Below are 17981 nucleotides of genomic sequence, written 5' to 3'. Positions count from 1 at the left end.
TTGTTCCCCATGCTACCTTGAATAATCCTAATTAACACTAACATCCTACAAGCTTAGCATAGGCTGTGTGCCATTGTGCTGTATTTATCTCTACACTGCCAATAAAGAACAGTGAGGATCAAATAGAAATTTCCATCTGCTGTCCCAGAGTAACTGTTCTGCCTAATTGTATACTGCTCAATTATCATTAAAGTGTTTTGAAACGGAAGGCATCATTTGAACAGCATGCATCAATTCATCATTAGTTGTCAGTTTGTAACCCTCTCACTGCCAGACCAAATCGTGTTTTCTGAGAGTAGTCTACATATAGAATTTAATTTCCTATTCCTGATTTTGTACAACCCATAATACTTGCAAAGTTTTAATCAAAACTATGTTTTAATAAAAACACGCACAAATGATTTTAAATTGCCAGCACTAGATAAGGTTATATAGAATAGTAAAATAATCAGTCTCCAAAATTTCCATGTAAAGCCCAAGTTTGGAAAAAACCTTTTCTTTTTGGTGGAAGAGTTAGACCATTATACAGGATTTTATTGTAGTATTTGTTCTCAAATGTAAATGTTCTCTTACTTTCTGTACCAGCGACAGGACATTGTATAGTAAGTGGGAAAAGGTTAGTGCAGTGGCAAACCTTGGTCTGGGTTTTATTGCTGTGTGTGCTTTCCTGTTCCCGTGACCCCTGTTCCCCTTATTTCTTCTTCTGGTCTGTGTCACTGAGGGGACATCTCCCCAATGGAGCTGAGATTCTTCACACAATAAATTGTGTGAAGATTCACCTTAATTATTCTATCACATAAAAATAAAATTGTTTATTTCTTATTTCATCTCCACATGACTGGTGGGTTCAAGTGAATCCTTATACGTTTATTAAATCCTTTAGTAAATCAGTCTATACGTGCACCCACATTCTGTAAATTTGTATATTGTATGTGTGCTTGTTTGAATTTACTTTTTTATTTTTACTAATTTATTTTATCTTAAAGTGACATTAAACCCTCAGATTATTTAACATAAAACAATACTGTAATGTGTGCCTTATCTGGCTGTAACATGTCTGCTTACATGGTTGTTTCCCTTCTCTTTGCTGCTCTTCCTTTTAAATCTGTATCTGTTCTCATGCTGGGCAGAACTTCTGTTTTGCAGCAGACTGCCTTGTCTCTGAAATGGATACATGGTGTCTGTGTGTAGGTTTGCAACCTGAGCCAGCACTATAGGAAGAGGCACTCAGCTGCAAAGGGAAGTTCTCCCCAAGCATGAGAAGACAGAGGATTTAAAAGGAAGAGCAGCAAAGAGAAGGGAAACTACCATGGATTACATACAGTAAGGCACACATTACAGTATTGGTTTATGTTAAAACATCTGAGGGTTTAATGTCACTTTAATATTTATTTCCATTACTTTTTTTATGTAACATTCTCTCTTTGTGACAATATAAACTGGAGCTGACCTCAGGGGTCAAGGAGCCAATTTATAGCAGTAAAGAAAGTTCACTTTCTAGTCACCAAATTGCTTCTATCATATATAGACAAGCTGCGCAATAAAATTTAACACAAGCTCACGGCTGCTACTGAGCCTGTTTTAACCCTTTAATTGTTATGTATGGCAGTCAAAGGGTCTTGTGAGCTCATTCCCAGCAAAAAATATAAGCAGACATGTTATAGCCAGATCTAGTAGTGATTGCGATCAGTTACTTTTATTTATGTTTGGCTTCATTTTAATCAGTTTTAATTTAAATCATTTCATGCATACCTTTGCGTGTGCTCTACTGAAAATACTTTTAAAAAAACACATTCTATATATGACTCTAATCATACCATGTTCACAGGCATAGGGGAAACAAACACTAAACCAGTGGTAGTAAACTTGAAAATGACATGGGGCCCCAGGTGCAGCACTGCCAGAGGGCAAAATAGCAGCTTGTTTTCATGCAAGTACACTGGGCGAGTTCGGCGGGCCATTGAAAATAGGTTTTAACACACCTAAACGTCTGAATTTTGTCCCTTCTGTATTTTTCACACACAATGAAGGGAAAGTAGCCCCATCAGTGGTGTCAGTAGCAGTAATAAGAACTCCTAGCATTGTCGTCAATGGCTGCAATAATAACCTCCTTCATTGATGTCAGTGGTTGCAATAATAACCCCAAGAATTGGTGTTAGTTATCGCAATAATTACCCCCAGCATTGGTGTCAGTGGTCCTTATAATAACCCCCAGCATTAGTGCCAATGAACACAATAATAACCACCTGCACTGGTGTCAAACTCCACAATATTAACCCCCAGCATTGGTGTCAGTGACAACAATAACAATGAGTTTATTTTCTCTACTTTGTATCCTTGTTTAATAGGTCACTAGGTAATTGCACCCTGTTCTCTGTTCCTTTTACACTGCAATAATAACCCACAGCACTGGTGTCAGTGACATCAATAAAAAAACAAAAACAAATAGGTGGTCAGTGGCTGTGCAATTTCAAACCCCCTTTATTGGTGATCAGTGGCAATACTGCTAATTCCCATCCTCACTAATGGATGGTCAGTGGCAGTGCTGCTAACCCTCTCCCTGCATTGATGGTCAATTGCAGTGCTGTTAACCTTCACTGCATTGGTGGCCAATGTCAATGCTGTTAATCTCCCCCATTTTCCCTCAGTGTTTACTTACCAAATCACATGCTCCCATACTGCTCTCTCCCTGATGATGTTGGGCTGGTTCTATACTTCCACTGTTGGGCAGAGATCATTCTGCATTGCAGTACTGGGTTAATTTCAGTACCAGGTGAGGTAATGCAGACAGCATCCCAGCACCCAGCATCCCACTGCCACACTGCAAAGTAAGCAACACACAGTGAGCTGCACACTATGAGCCCGCAGAATGTGTTTTAGGCACCAGGGTACTTTAAAAATATGTTGTCTATTGTTTACATCAACTCTTGTTTCCAAAGATAAAAATATAAATTTAGGCAGGTCTATTTATGTCTCTGGGTGCCACTTGACCTTAGCAACTATGAGGGGGTGACTTTTACATTACTTAGAATAGAGTGAGACCATTTATGCCCAATTGAGAGACAAACACTAGGTGAAGCAACACATCTGCCAAAAAAATGGAATTTACAATTTCATTTAACCAATGAATTATAAAAAAAGATTTTAATAGCAAATTAATAACATACCTGTATTAGACCGTTTTTTTGAGGACTTGAGGCTCCGGCATCTTCCACTGATAGAACTGCTGTTTTCACTCATGGAGTCTTGCGCAGAGGAACCACTTCCTGTGGCTTCACTGTCCCTCATCATGCTTTCATAACCGCTGCTGCCTCCACTATGGTAAAACAGGGCTGTTTTGCCCATTGCAGGTGGTAACTCACCACTAAGCACACTGCTGTTATCACTGCCATGACCACTGCTGCAGCGATGAGGTTTTCGTGGGGGAGTTATTTTGCTGTATGGAGAAGGCAGTGTGTGTACAATGGGCTTCTCTGCATGGTGAGTTATACGTTCATCTGAGTCTGAATTTCCTCGTGAATGCACACTTCGACCACCTGTGCTTCCCTGGAGTAGCTCTGAGATCCTGCCATTAACAGCTCTAAGAGGCAGCTTGGAAGCAAGCCCTGAGCTTCTGTTTCTGCTAAGAGATTGTGTAGACCAAGACATGTTTTTACCATTTGGAGGTAGACTTGAACTTCTTCCTACAGACTGAGGGAGTGACTTGGTTGAGAAGCTGAGTGTTTTGGTTGCAGATGCTGAAAGGCTACGAGCTTTAGGACTAGCAAGTAGTAGTTTGCTTACTGCTGATATTTTTGAAGGGCTACATTTAGGTGAAGTACCAGCAGACTGTGAAGTGTTAGTTGGAGATGACATGACATTTCGATTTAAACTTCTCCCAGATCTTGGCAATGTGCTGTCTTTACTAAAGACCATCCTGGAACTGACTGATGAAAGGCTTCCAGCTCTTTCTAAAGATAGACACTCATAATGACTTCCACTGGATGTCCCTAAAGAGTTTGCTCTACTAGCCAACTGCTCAAGTTTGGCACTAAATAGCTTGCTACTACTGTTGCTTCTGGTGCCCATGCTAAATCCTGACAATTTCCCACTAAGTTCATCTGGAAGACTAGGAAGGGAAGAGAGAGATTGCTTTGAAGGGCTGTTTGCAGCATGCTGGGGACTTGCTCTATTCCGGTGATCTAGGCTTGACTTCCTCACTGGAGGCAGGGGTGGTATTCCTTTGGGACGAGTGAGAACACAATGTTTAGGAGAAGAAACTCTTCTCTCTAAAGTAGATCTAGATGTTTGCATTGAAGGGACAGAATGGATCTCACAATCATTAATCATAATATCCTGTTCCTCCAGCTTATATAATCTTTCTAAACCTCTAGGGAGGCTTCCTGTTAGTGAATACTCAGTTACATGGGTGAGACCCTGTGTGGTAAATGCCATTTCACATCCATCTACTATTCTTTTAAGGTTCTCAGAGATTGGTGAGAGAACTGCTTCACCACTGCTGCTGCTTAATCTGTCTGTGGTATTTTGTTTTCTGTGTACATCATGGTCAGTTACACAATTAGCAGCTTCAGGCATTTGTCCTACATCCGTTGAATTACTGTTTTTCCTCTTGATACCATCTTCACGTTTTAGCCATGGATCATCAAATACCGCTTTCATTTTACAATCAACATCATTGTTTTCCACAGAGTAGGAGGACTTGTCAGGCAGATTTAATACTTGCAGGGACTCATCAGTCTCTTGAGTTTTAAAGGGACTCACTGCAATGCAGGGGTAAACCGTGATGTTTGTTTTCATAGGAACATAGCTTTCACAGCTACCAAGAGTTGAGGTGTTTGATATAGTAAGTGTAGTTTTTCCTACTGCAGAAATGTTGCAGTTCTTTATAGGGAATACATTATTTTGTACTGGTTCTGCCATTTCAGACTGAATGAGCACATTGTCCACTCCTGGCTTCTGTCGGTTGTTTGTACACATCACACTGATATTCTGCAAAGTACTTGTAAATTCTGAAATAGGAGGGTCAGCCATTGCTTCTCCATGACCATAACATGCTTGAGCAATAAAACTGTGGCATGACTGTTCCCCATCACTACCTGTGCTCATTTCACTTAACCAGGAACTGATGGAAGACCGTCTGCTACTACCTTCCTGACATTTCTCATCTGTTCCAGGCTTAGGAAGGGCTAAGAACTGTGTGATACTGACTTCAGAAACTGGGGCAGAATTAGAATAGCAATCCAGGTCCTCACTTATGCTACTTATAATACTTACAGGTCTTGACCCAGAAGCCAAAGCCTGCACTGAACAATCACTATTAAAGCTGATAATACTAGTAGGGCGGCCATTATCCAGGACTCCGCTAATTGTTAATTCTTCGACTAACGTAAAAACTAACTCATCCTCTCCATTGAGCTCCAGAGGCTGTTGTACGGTGACCATGGTTGTACTTATGACTTCCTTTTTGGAATCTTCAGAACCAGATGTCTGTTGATCAGTGAGTGTACATTCTGCAGAAAAGCTACTTGAATTAGACAGGGATCTCTTCATTTGTGGACTCATTCCTACTGGAGGAGTTCGAATTTCTGGTTGTGGGACAGATTCTAAAAGTGATCCTGCATCTTTATTTTGAGGGGGTGCTGAACTAGGTAAGACACATTTCTGTGTATAAACTTTACACCTTTGGGAAGGAGAGTTCGGTGGCTTGTATTCTGATGTTTTGGCTAAACTGGCTATTCCTAGTCTTGGGGACCCCATTGATCTTGGTTTTCCTTCTACAAATCCACAACTGTTGAGGCTTTCTCTGCTTCCCTGCAAGCTGGAATTTTGTGCTGTCTGGGATTGCCCACTGTGCAATGCACAACTACCTGTAACACTCCTGGGAGACAACGGTGTAGAAGTGTCGGTGACATGCCCAGAAGGAATGGGTGAGTGGTTTCGTTGAATTTTGTATATTGTTCCAGTATTATTTTCTCTCACCTCCTTGTCAGACTGTATATTTTCACAAATGCTTTCTTCTATACTTGGATCTGTTAGGTTTTTTGGTTGAGCCACTGAACACAAACCTTTGGTTGTTTGCTCTCCACTGTACTGTGCAGGAACCTCTTCAAAAGGAAAGTGATTTGTTTCCTCACTACCATCAATGCAGTCCAATCTTTCCTGCAGTTCTGCAAAAGTATTGCACTTTAAACAATCCCTTTCAGCCTTGCCAGGAGCTACTTCTTGTACTTCTTCTACCTTTGCCTCATTCTTTGTCTTCTGCAAAACTGGAACTATTGGAACAAAGTCTGGTGGTCCCTCATTATCTGTGAGCTCCTTGTCAGATAAAGCTGTTCCATTGGGGCCAACATAAATAACTGTATCACATGACTGCTCACTGCTTGATGAGTAATCTGGGTCACTGGATAAACTAAGCAGGGGGAAATCAGGATCAACTACATTTTTTGAATGGAATGGTCTCAACTGAGTTGGTCTACGCATTCGGCCTTCTTCACAGGAACTCTCTCCTCCAGATGAACTTGAAGTGTACTGTAAAATAAGCATAGAGTACACAAGAGAATTGTATTAATTAAAAACATACTGACCTCTGTATTTATAAAAGACTCTTATTGCTACACTGGTAAACATGTTTAACTGCCATTTTTAGTTAAAAAATTGATGGAACCAGACCTTTGAAAAATTGAACTGAAAAGTTACTATGAAGTAATTATCTTTGTACGTTACACTCATTAACACCTGTAAAAAATTATGGCATCTATACATGCTTTTACACTTGTCGAAAGTTCAAGTTTAAGTGTTCTGTGAACATCTGTTCTAGAAAAAACATCACATAGAAATGTATCATCAATGTCACAATTCTGGGTCACCTAAACAGTCCTTCTCACAAAAGTTAATGCACATGTGTACTTGTTCATGGAGTCCTGGGGCTGCAATGGGAAGAAGCTGTTTTAAGTTAGTTGTGTGATTTCTGCAACATTTCTGCTGGCAAATATTTTGCAGACTCTACAATCTATTCTGCACAGCCAGAATCTAAGCCAGCGTAATCCAAGGTCTATATTCTTTCAGAAGAGCATCTACATTACACATGATGACAAACGATGTCCATCCCATACAAATCAAAGCATTGACTGTCTACCCAATCTGTTATATTAATGAACACTTCCCCCCACATATACTGTATATCTTAATAGAGGCTGCTGATTTTATCCCACAAGTCCTTACCTTGGTTTTCTTTTTCTTCATCCTCAACACCCGGGAAGCAATCTGGATAGTGGACAGCGTCTCAGCGTAGTTTCCTGCAGCAGCTGAAATGTGAGCTATCATTGTTGTGCGGCAGTTCATGTTCCCCAAGGACTCCCGAAGAAGCATTGTGAGCTTGCTCTCTCTGCAGAAACAAAATGAATTAAGGCTGCATTAGTGAAACATGTTTCACTCGTACTGTCATGATGTGACTTCAGAGCCCTGAAGTTTTTTCCTTTTCTTAATGGCATGCTAATCAGTCTCATGCTGCAGTCACATGGTATCTCATCTAAGTGATGAGAAATGCACAGAACAGGTCAGTGAAGGTTTATTTTAATGATATTGAACCAATTCTTGACCATATGACTTGATACTGTATCTTACCTCTGTAGAAACTGCTGGCGACTCAACTCTTAGTGTAATTTATTGCTGGCAGCTTGGCTTTATAAGGCAGGATACTTAGTCAATATTTTATGTTTTGTCACACATTTGCATTTTATTCTATTAATGTACATGACTGATACAAGTCTGTACTGTTAATGTCAACCCTTTTCATTTCACTGTGTGCTGTGGGCAACATACTGTATTTGCCTTAATTTTGTATAAATTAATCTTTTTCCTTAAACATTGTGATTGTACACAGCAGGAATAAATAAAATACCTAAAAGAAATTATTAATTTAAGTGAAATGTGTTTAGGGCGTTCATTTTATGTTCGATAATTACTTAATACCTAATTACACAGCAACATAAAATAGCATATGAGCTAATTTGGTGCCTCAGTATTGCAATGAAATACATAATAAACAGTCTGGCCAAAACATTTAGGTCTCATTCACACTTTGCGTTAGCACATCCACATTATTGCACTTGTTTTTTTGTTGAGGCAGCCCATTTTGAATGGGCCAGCAGCACGCCTAAAATAAAAAATGTACCTGTACTCTTTTTTTCAATGCAGCACACCAGAACAGACATAGGGTTCAACTCTGTGTTTTGTGGTGTGGCAAAGCACATGTTTTGGTTTGCTGGCCTGCTGTGCTGTGGTAATGCTCGGTGAAACATATGTCACTCTGCATTCTACTTCAACTTACAGATCTGAATGGGTGCTTAATGACTGTTGGCTGAACAGGAGAAACAAACTACTGCATACAAAACAATCCTCAAATGGTACCTGCTACCTCTTTTACAACCAAAGCAGCCATATCTATATAGGTTACCAGCCACATAAAGATACTGTTATGTGTACTTGGGCTGTTCTTGGGCTTGGAACACACTAATTTACTATAGTTTGTTCCCATTCCAAATGAAGATAGTGCAACAGGATCACTTTTGGCTTAATTTTTTTGTTTTGGGCTAGAACTGTAGCCCTTTAAAGAACCGTAACAGCAGCACCCCCAGTTCAGTTCACCAAGGCAAATGGCAGCTGTCACACTACAAATAAACTGGGAACAGGACTACTATCCATAGATTATCTTTTAGATGACACCTGAATAAACAGCAAATACACAGGCTGTTAAGAAAACCAAATAGATATCTTCCTTAAAATATCCCGATTAAATGTTATAATTTAAACCAGTTATTTGTAAATGGATTTTAAACACATATTTAGCTGTATGCCATGAGGCCAGAAGTTTCACTTTAACCATAAGGGGACTGCTGCTCATGTATAGGATGTAATTTAGTGACACTGTGAGGCAGCATGTTGTGGTCTACATGAAATGCCTTATGTATCGGGATGAAATAAAGTATCTTTTAAGCCAAGAGTGCAGTATATTTACTTTATAATATCAGTTAAAGATCTGATAATAAAACAGTATATTTGAAAACTAACATTTCTACAAAGCAGCATTTGATGGGTGCATCGAAAGACACCCAAAATGTTTTACCTTTGTTTTTAATAGAGTGGGGAAGGGTTTTAATGTCTATCAGCTTTTTATCACTATCCAGGGCTCCAATGGTGAAATTCCCCTTCACTACCTGTCCTCTTGACGTTTTACCAGACAGAAAGTGAGGGCAACTTTCCAACAGTTATTTTAACGGACAGAAGTAAAAACATTTTATTTTTATCAGTAGAGTAAAAGTAGGAAAGAACTGATGTCAGATTTTTATTTCTGCCGGTCTCCCTGTTGCAGAGCTTCCTTTTACTTTAGGCCTGGTAAAACTGCTGTCACAGGCCAGTTAGCGGTCTATGTAGAAACAAACAAATATCTGTGAACGTTTGTTTTGTGCAAAAATATGGCAAAAACAAGTGTTCATAACTTTGCTTTTTGAACCCTTTAGATTTAAAAAAGGTGTCCAATCACATCGGTCCAATCACTTAGGACGCAAGTCCACTTCGTCCTCTGCAGTGGGTCCTCTACATGTTGGCCGTCGTGCAACAATGCACAACAAGAGGAAAAGTGCATTACAATACATAAAAAGTGAGTATAAACGTGCACAAACACACTACAAATATGTGTTGAATGAATATGCAAAGGCTGATAATATTGTTTGAGATTCAATTCAGTGCACAGGAAGTTGCAAGGAAACTGTATTTCTGGGAGGATAAACAAGTAATTTGATGTAGCCTGATAAAAGAAAAGCACCACATCTAAGGACTGGTAAGTTGCTATATATTACATTTGTGTCCTTAGTTTTAAATATAGTTTCAAATATGTGTATGAGGGGAAGGGTGAGGCAACAAACAGTAAGTTAAAAGAGGCCAAGAGGGTGAAATGAAAGAGGTTAAAACTGTTTCTAAAAACAACATTTAAAAAAAATGTTGGATAGAGTATGGAATGAGAAAGTAATAAATACTTTAAGGCTTGTGTAATGAAATAGTACATTGACGGGGTTTGCAAACGAGATCAAAGAGAAAATGAAGAATACTGTCAGAAGACCAAAGAGACACATTAATTCATTTAGTACATCTTATTACATAAAGCCATGTACCACTTCACAGGAGCTTTGCTTATCCTTAGTCCATGGCAGGAAAGAAGCAAGAATAACATACAAGAATACAACAAATGTCAATACATTTATCAAAATACATCATGTACAATGCGTTCACAGATTCAAATTAAAAAAAAAAAAGCTCTGTCCTGTGGCCTACAAACTGCATGTATTTCAGTAAAAATTGTATATGTTTGCTAGAGGTCACAAAAGACATTCAAACCATCATACTAATTTATAAGCCGAGAAAAACCAGATGGATTCTAGATTTGCGATGTATCAGATCAATTGAAATATAGTCCTAAGGGATTCAAGACACACACAGTCTTATATACTCAAGGTTACACTGGATCAGCAAAAACTGTGTTTTAGTTCAACATGCTTTAGTAAAATATATTTATTGGCTCTAGAATTTGTACAAATAATGTTATATATTAATATATATTACTTTGATATACTGATATGTTATATATAGCAAATCATTCTTTTAAAAGTAGAAAAATTAATCGTTGCCAGCTGGCTCAGAAAGGCTTCCAATCGGGACAACTCTGCCAATTAGCAGCAGGTTGCAGGTTCAGCGGTTTTTCACTCTTCTTTTTTTTTCTTTTATTTCTCAACCCACTTCCAGCCGGTATAGGGGTGTTACACAATAGTATCACAAGGATTTTTTTGAAAGATAATAGGCTCAAGTTATAACATAGTATATTAAAATGTGTTTAACATAAAAAACAGTAACTAGCACAACCCTTCAGCCATAAGGCCCATTTTACAAAGCTAATACACCAAGATAAGCATACTTATTTTCACAAAAGTGACAATTTGCAGCCAATAAGTTTTTAAAAATTCTTCTATTGCCCTGAGAAGAACAACGAGGTAGAATTACTCTGTTTTGTGGTTTTCCTTCAGGTTACAGGGGAAGTGATGGATTCATACATGGGGAGGCAACAAAGAGGTGCCAATACTTCCACTAGCATGGAGCCGGCTTACTGTGCTGCTTGGCCGGCTCGATGCTGATTGGCCAGGAAGCCGGCTTCCCAGCCAATCAGCATGGAGCCAGCTTCTCGACCAATCAGGAAAATGGGGGCGGGTAATTACCTGCCGCCCGGCTTCCTGATTGGCCGGAAAGCCGGCTTCATTGTGTTGGGCCGGAAAGCCGGCTTCCCAGCCAATCAGCATCAAACTGGCTTCCCAACCAATCAGGAAGCCGAGAAATCTACCTCTGGCCGGAAGTTCCGGTATTGGGGTAAGTATTGGAGCATTTGGGCGAGTACTCGTACTTGCCCAAATACTCCGTATTGGCAGCGATACTGGTACTAGTATTGGTATCGGTCCATCCCTATATTTTAGCATGCAAGTATTGTTGAAATATACAGTATAATGGTACTGATCTACTTTAACAGACTTTTAATAGGAAAATGTAAAGTGCAACAATCCTGTGCAAAGGGTAGTTATCTATGGCAACCCTTATTAGAACACAGTTACCTGAAAACAGATTATTTAGTACTATAAGGCCTAATGCACACTAGCCAGCTGCAAGAAAAGTTATCTCCTACATAAACAACTGTATAGTGTGTTTAGTTGATGCTGAGCTTAGTGGTGTTTACATGCATTTAGCTGCACAATACCCGGCTAATCGGCCGGAACACAGAAAATCCTAGTTTGGGTAAACACTTCTGAATGCACAGAAAATCCTAGTTTGGGTAAACACTTCTGAATGCACCTAGATGCTGCTGGACATCTAGGTGTGCATTCAGTCATAGAAAAGCATTACATGAGTCCAGGTGTGTTTAGAAATGAGCTCCAAACACATCTGAACCCAGCATTTTTTAATGTAGTGCGCAAATGGCCTAAACCAAGTCCTGTGTGGCAGTCTAGTTTGAAATGGAAAGCATCAAAAAAAGCAACCTCTCTAGTCATATGTGCACTCTAACACACAGTCCTGCCAAAACAACTATTTGTCTGGCTCTCTCCAGGTTCATCTTTGGCCTGACTGGAACTTTACCTTGGTGTAGACTCTTTTCTGGGTCAAACACACCTGTCCTCAGCTGGGCTACATGTTCCAGGCTGTCAGGTGCCCTTTTCTTGACAAAACTGGCCCTTTCAGCGCCACTATCCATATCTACATTGGTTTTTCTCTTATACTGTCAAACCAGGAAGAAATTATTTACATCTTAGAAGAAAAAAGTTGAATATATAGGCACTGCTCCTAATCCACTCAAACTCTCCCCCACCTATATCAGCATTTGTCTTTGAAGTCCAGAAAATGCTAAAATAAAATCCCTTAACTTGAGTGGCTATTTGTAGCTGATACGGGCTTAAGGCGCTAACATAAAACATGCACCCCCTTAAAAAATCAACCTCCACGGTTTATACTTTTCCAACACACCATGCAAATGAGTACTTGAGCATAAACCTACTAGAGGATTCTCTGCTAAAAGAATTAAATACACACATTTAAGCTGTGTGGAACCGACTTTAATCAGAAAGCTGTGAGTGCATACTAATGAATTCAGACTCTCCTGCAGCCTCTCACAGCATGACACTGATGAAGAAAAATTAGGACTTTTCATATTTTCCCTGCGCGTATTTTTTCTAATTTTTCAGAAGCTTCTCAGGGTACATTTACAGAGCTGTCACAGGCGACAAATGAAGCTGTTTGTTTTTATTTCTTCTTTAACAAGATAAAACACTGCGTACAGTAAAAAAACAAAACGCTTCAAACAAAATTGGATTTTTACAGATCATGATATTAGCTCAAGCAACATAAAAGCATTCAATGCATGTATATGTTATGAATTAATGTATGTAAAACAGATCTGGGGAATAAAATGAAGGACAATAAAAGGATGTCTTTCATATAAAAGGGCTTATTAGAAGTTTTTTAATACATTTAGATTTATGAGATATTGAAAATGGAACTGTCAAGAGAAAGTGAACCCCATTTAAGGAATTGGATTAGGCTAAAAGCAGAGCTACTAAGAAAGTTTTTTTAATATTTCAACCTGCCCAGTCAAATGGAACATAATTTTCCATTGATCATGCCCCCCCCCCCTTTTGGGGTATGGACGATGTGGATGTGGAAGTCACCTACCTAGCATTGAAAGGCATAAAGGTTGGTATAAGCATGGCTAGGGTTCTACAGGTTTGTAGCAACCAGCTACAAAAATACACACCTTTTTTTTATTTTGTATTACTTAGGGGAAAGGAATTACTTGGATTTGTCATTAAAGCGTATGTATGTAAACCCTAACAGTTAAAGTGTATGTAAACCCTTAAAATGAACTTCTCTTATTTGCTCCATTTGGTCTGTTAAATATAGAATTACAGAATTTTGTTATATGTGTTTGATAAGTTAACAAAAAAAAACTGTTGATCCTGCCAGAAATCTTGTGAGCTGATGATATACTACATTTCCATTCTTGGGTTTAAATATGTTTTTACGTTTGTAATTTTATGCCTTCTGGTCTGTTATATATATACTTTTAAAGGCATTTTTATATCTGCTTTATAAGTGCCAAACAACCTTTTGATCCTGGCAGAAATTCAGGGAACTAGTAACTTCTTCATAAAGTGTTATTGGCCATGCCCAGTTCACTTCGGTGGCCTACAGAACACCACCCCCTATGTAGTGGAGATGGGGACAGAGAGGCATATTCTGCTATCCAAATCAGGAGCAAGCAGGCTAAGATGACAATGCTGCTCTTCCATAGATCCAGTACAACGAGAGGGTTTTGTCACCCTAGCACAGGAAATGTGTTACTAGTTGGATCAACAGGTAAAAATAAAGGAAAAAAAACCTGCAAAAAGAAAACAGATGCAGCCAACACATTTAAAGGAGAACTATGGGGTCAGTGTTTTCCCCCATAGTTCTCCTTTGGGTAACGGGAGGACCCAAACTAGCGTCCTCCCGTTACCCTAAGCTCAATATACCGCGAGCTACAACTCGCCGTATACTGAGACGCCGTAGCGGATCACGACTTAGATGACGGGATCCGCCCTTTGCCTCGACACCCTTGAGATGGCCCATCCCCCCCCCTCTTACCTGTAGGTTGGGGGACTAGCCTCAGGTGCTCACCGGGAGCGTTCTGGTTACCCCTACTGACCGGATTGCTGTTCTGCCTCCGGCACCCAATTGCTCCTTGGGCTATATTTTCAGTTGTATGTTCACGCTTATGTTCATGTTTCTGTTACTACTTCTACTTATGCAAACGTTAACCTCTGTTCCACACGGTGTACACCATATATCGCTACTTTGAACTGACCTGTACGAATGAGAGCATCTCCCCCCCTGAGCTCTCACTTGATCGCTTACCGCCAACCCCATACCCCACATAAGTGGTACCCTCCTGTCCTCGGACTTGAGGATACAGTGTTGCATTCGCATAGGCCCGTGCCTAATTTAGCTGTTATTTGATCCAGGTGTCATCCCCTTGCCTTCTATATTCCCTGCCCCTCCTTGCCTCCTCCCTTGTCGTCCCCCCTCCTTTCCTACCTCTCAACTGCCCCCTCACTCCTACTTTCTCTTCTGCTCCCCTCTCTCTTGTTCCCTTTCATATCTAGGGGCTTGGTCTCCCCCTCTGAGGGTTTGATGGGTCCGTTACGCTTCACTACCTTTAATGTTAAAGGACTTGGCGTCCCTGAGAAGCGATCCAGGCTCCTGGTGGACCTGAAGAAAGCGGGTTCACAGGTGGTATTCCTCCAGGAGACCCACTTTAAACTTGACAAAGTTCCAAAACTACAGAACAGAGACTTCCCGATCTCTTACCACTGCCCGTCCCCCATTGCAAGGTCCAAGGGTGTCAGTATAATACTGTCTAGATCGGTGGCATGGACTTTTAGAGACCTCAAGTCCGATCCGGAGGGTAGGTTCCTGTTTGTGAAAGGTTTGGTGGGAGATAAACTGGTCACACTGGTCAATCTATACCTTCCCAACGTAGACCACATTTCCTTCCTCCAACGTGTAATCCCCCTTTTACTTGAATTCGAAGAGGGTCTGTTGGTCCTAGGGGGGGACTTTAATTTTAGTCTTGATCCCCTACTAGATGTGTCTAGGGCAGCCTCCCACCTCTCCTACTCACGACTCAAGAAACTGAAATCTGAACTCCACCTCCTCCAACTAACTGACGTGTGGCGCTTTTTACACCCGCAGACCCGTGATTATACGTTTTATTCCCCTGTTCACAACACCTACTCCAGACTGGACTATTTTTTCCTCAGGCACAGGGATCTCCCGCTAGTACGGGACGCCTCGATCGCCGACATTCTATTGTCCGATCATGCCCCGGTGCATATGGCACTGGAAATGCTCCCGTGGACCCCAAGAAGTCCCTCATGGCGTTTAAACGAATCCCTTCTACAAGACCCGGAGATTAGATCCGACCTGGAATCCACAATCTCCTCCTACTTCTCTGACAATTGCTCCCCCGCCGTGGCTCCCCCGCTGGTATGGGAAGCGCATAAGTGCGTAGTGCGGGGAGTCCTGATTAGACATGGCGCCCGTAGGAAGAGGGAAAAGTCGGCCAGGATAGCCCAGCTTTTCGCTAAACTTCACAATCTAGAAGCTGCGCATAAGAAATCTTTGGCGGTTACTCAATTTCAGGAGTTAGGCCTACTTCGAACTGAACTCAATGAGCTTCTCCTATCTAACGTACGCCAGAGTCTCCTGAAAGGCTGCCGTACCATGTACGAACTCTCTAACAAGCCGGGTAGGACCCTAGCATCGGCCTTACGTGGCCCTCGAGCCACGACATTCATACCCCACCTCACCTCTGGCGCAGGGGTTAGACTGACGTCTTCCGCCACCATGGCTCAGGAATTCATGTCCTTCTATGGTTCACTCTACAACCTTCACACAGGGACGGATAGGCCCTCATCCTCTCAGGATGACGCGACCTCTCTCCGATACATCAGTGAGTCCCAGATGCCCTCTCTTACGCCGGAGGTTTGTGCGCAGCTTGAGGCCCCGATCTCCTCGGCAGAATATGACCTTGCCCTTAAACAGGCCAAAACGGGTAAAACACCTGGCCCTGAAGGTTACACTTTACCATACTACAAGTCCTTCTCCCACCTTCTTGCCCCCCACTTCCTGTCCACGTTCAACTCCCTTATCTCGGCCTCTATCCTCCCAAAGGATGCCTTGCGGGCACACATTGCGGTCATTCCCAAACCTGATAAAGACCCCTCGCAGTGTGGTAGCTACTGTCCGATATCCCTTCTCACCCTAGATTTGAAGCTCTTCGCCAAGATTCTGGCCAATAGACTGCTCCCCTACATCCCTGACCTCGTACACTTGGATCAGGTGGGTTTCGTTCCGGGACGGGAGCCGAGAGACAACACCACTAGAGTGATCAACGCAATCCATCACGCCCGCTCCACCCTGTCACCCTTCATGCTGCTATCCACCGACGCGGAGAAGGCGTTTGACAGAGTGGAGTGGAGCTTTCTCCGGGCGGCCCTACGCCACATAGGTCTAGGCCCAGGTATGTAGCAATGGATTTCCGCACTTTACTCACTCCCATCGGCTGCAGTCCGTATGAACGAGACTCGCTCGGATTTCTTACCCATCTCCAACGGAACGAGGCAAGGATGCCCTCTCTCCCCGCTCATCTTTATTCTTACCCTGGAACAATTTCTTTGCCGGATTCATTCCCTACCTTCCTTCCATGGCCTATTAAAAAGCTCTGGCGAGCATAAGGTCGCTGCCTTCGCAGATGACTTGATCTTCTTTGTCTCGAATCCGCGCACATCCCTACCTGCTCTCCTACGTGAAATTGAGCTCTACTCTTCCCTCTCCAATTTTAAAATCAATTTTTCCAAGTCAGCGGCTCTGAATATCAGCCTCCCACGGACGGAGGTGGAATACTTACAGTCTTCTCACCCCTTTGCCTGGTCGATAGATGCCCTGAAGTATCTGGGCACGTATATGGCTGCTGATTGTGCTCGATTATATGACCTTAATTTTGCCCCATTGCTCCAGAAGACCAAGCAGGACCTCTTATCATGGCACTCTCTATCGCTGTCTTGGTTCGGCCGATGCAACGCCATCAAGATGACGGTTCTTCCAAGGATTTTGTACCTGTTTCAGGCCCTTCCCATCCGTATCCCTCCGCTGTTTTTCCGTCGCTTGCGTCAAATGTTCACTGCCTTTGTGTGGTCCCATGTTCCAGCGAGAATTCGATATGACATTGTTACTCTTCCTAAAAACAGAGGGGGTATAGGCCTCCCGGACATGGCCAAATACTATAAAGCGACCGCACTCGCACGGGTCTTGGATTGGTGCTGTCACAGACAGACCAAGCAATGGGTCAACATGGAGGGAGAGGATGCCAACTTTGTCCTGGAGGGACTGCCATGGCTCTCCTCACCTCTAGCTCCTGCGGTACGTCTCCACCCCACCATTGCTCCGACGTTGGTGCAGGCTAGGTCGCTTTCTCGCTCCTCCGACCTTTCTCCTTTTCCGTCGCCCATGACTCTGGTTCTGGGAGACCCTGACTTCCCTCCTGGAGTGGACAAGCCCCGATTCCGCCGCCTCCGTGATGCCAATAAGTTCCAGGTCTGCGATATGCGCTCGTCTTCCAGCTGCGTGAGTGACAGCTGGCTCTGCCTATCTAGAGGCAGAGCCAGCTATACCCGCCCCGTCCGATCCACCAGTCAGCGCTGGCGGATCGGAGCGGGGAGGGGGGAATCCAGCCCCTCCCCTGTCACGGCAGAGGGCAGTCAATGGGCTTGTATTAAATGTGAGGACGTCAGTGGGGCTTAAACCACTGGCGCCCGGGGGAGAAGAGGCTGTGGGGACCAGTCTAGCAGACAGGC

The 17981-nt window shown here is 42.2% G+C and overlaps 1 protein-coding gene across 1 annotated transcript in view; it reads right to left on the bottom strand.

The window, feature by feature from the left end:
* Nucleotides 1–17981, bottom strand: part of KIF26B (kinesin family member 26B) — a 326683-nt gene that overhangs the window by 23264 nt on the left and 285438 nt on the right. Inside the window, exons 11-12 of the mRNA XM_018557066.1 lie at nt 7222–7384; nt 3168–6528 (exon numbers count right to left, since the gene is read on the bottom strand). Of these exons, the coding sequence (XP_018412568.1) occupies nt 3168–6528; nt 7222–7384 (3524 nt within the window). The remainder of the gene's footprint in view (nt 1–3167; nt 6529–7221; nt 7385–17981) is intronic.

Source organism: Nanorana parkeri, unplaced genomic scaffold, assembly GCF_000935625.1.
Source record: "Nanorana parkeri isolate BGI_ZX_2015 unplaced genomic scaffold, ASM93562v1 scaffold264, whole genome shotgun sequence".
Taxonomy (NCBI): domain Eukaryota; kingdom Metazoa; phylum Chordata; class Amphibia; order Anura; family Dicroglossidae; genus Nanorana; species Nanorana parkeri.
Note: the sequence above shows the minus strand (reverse complement) of the source record. Positions and strands in the feature narration are given on the sequence as shown.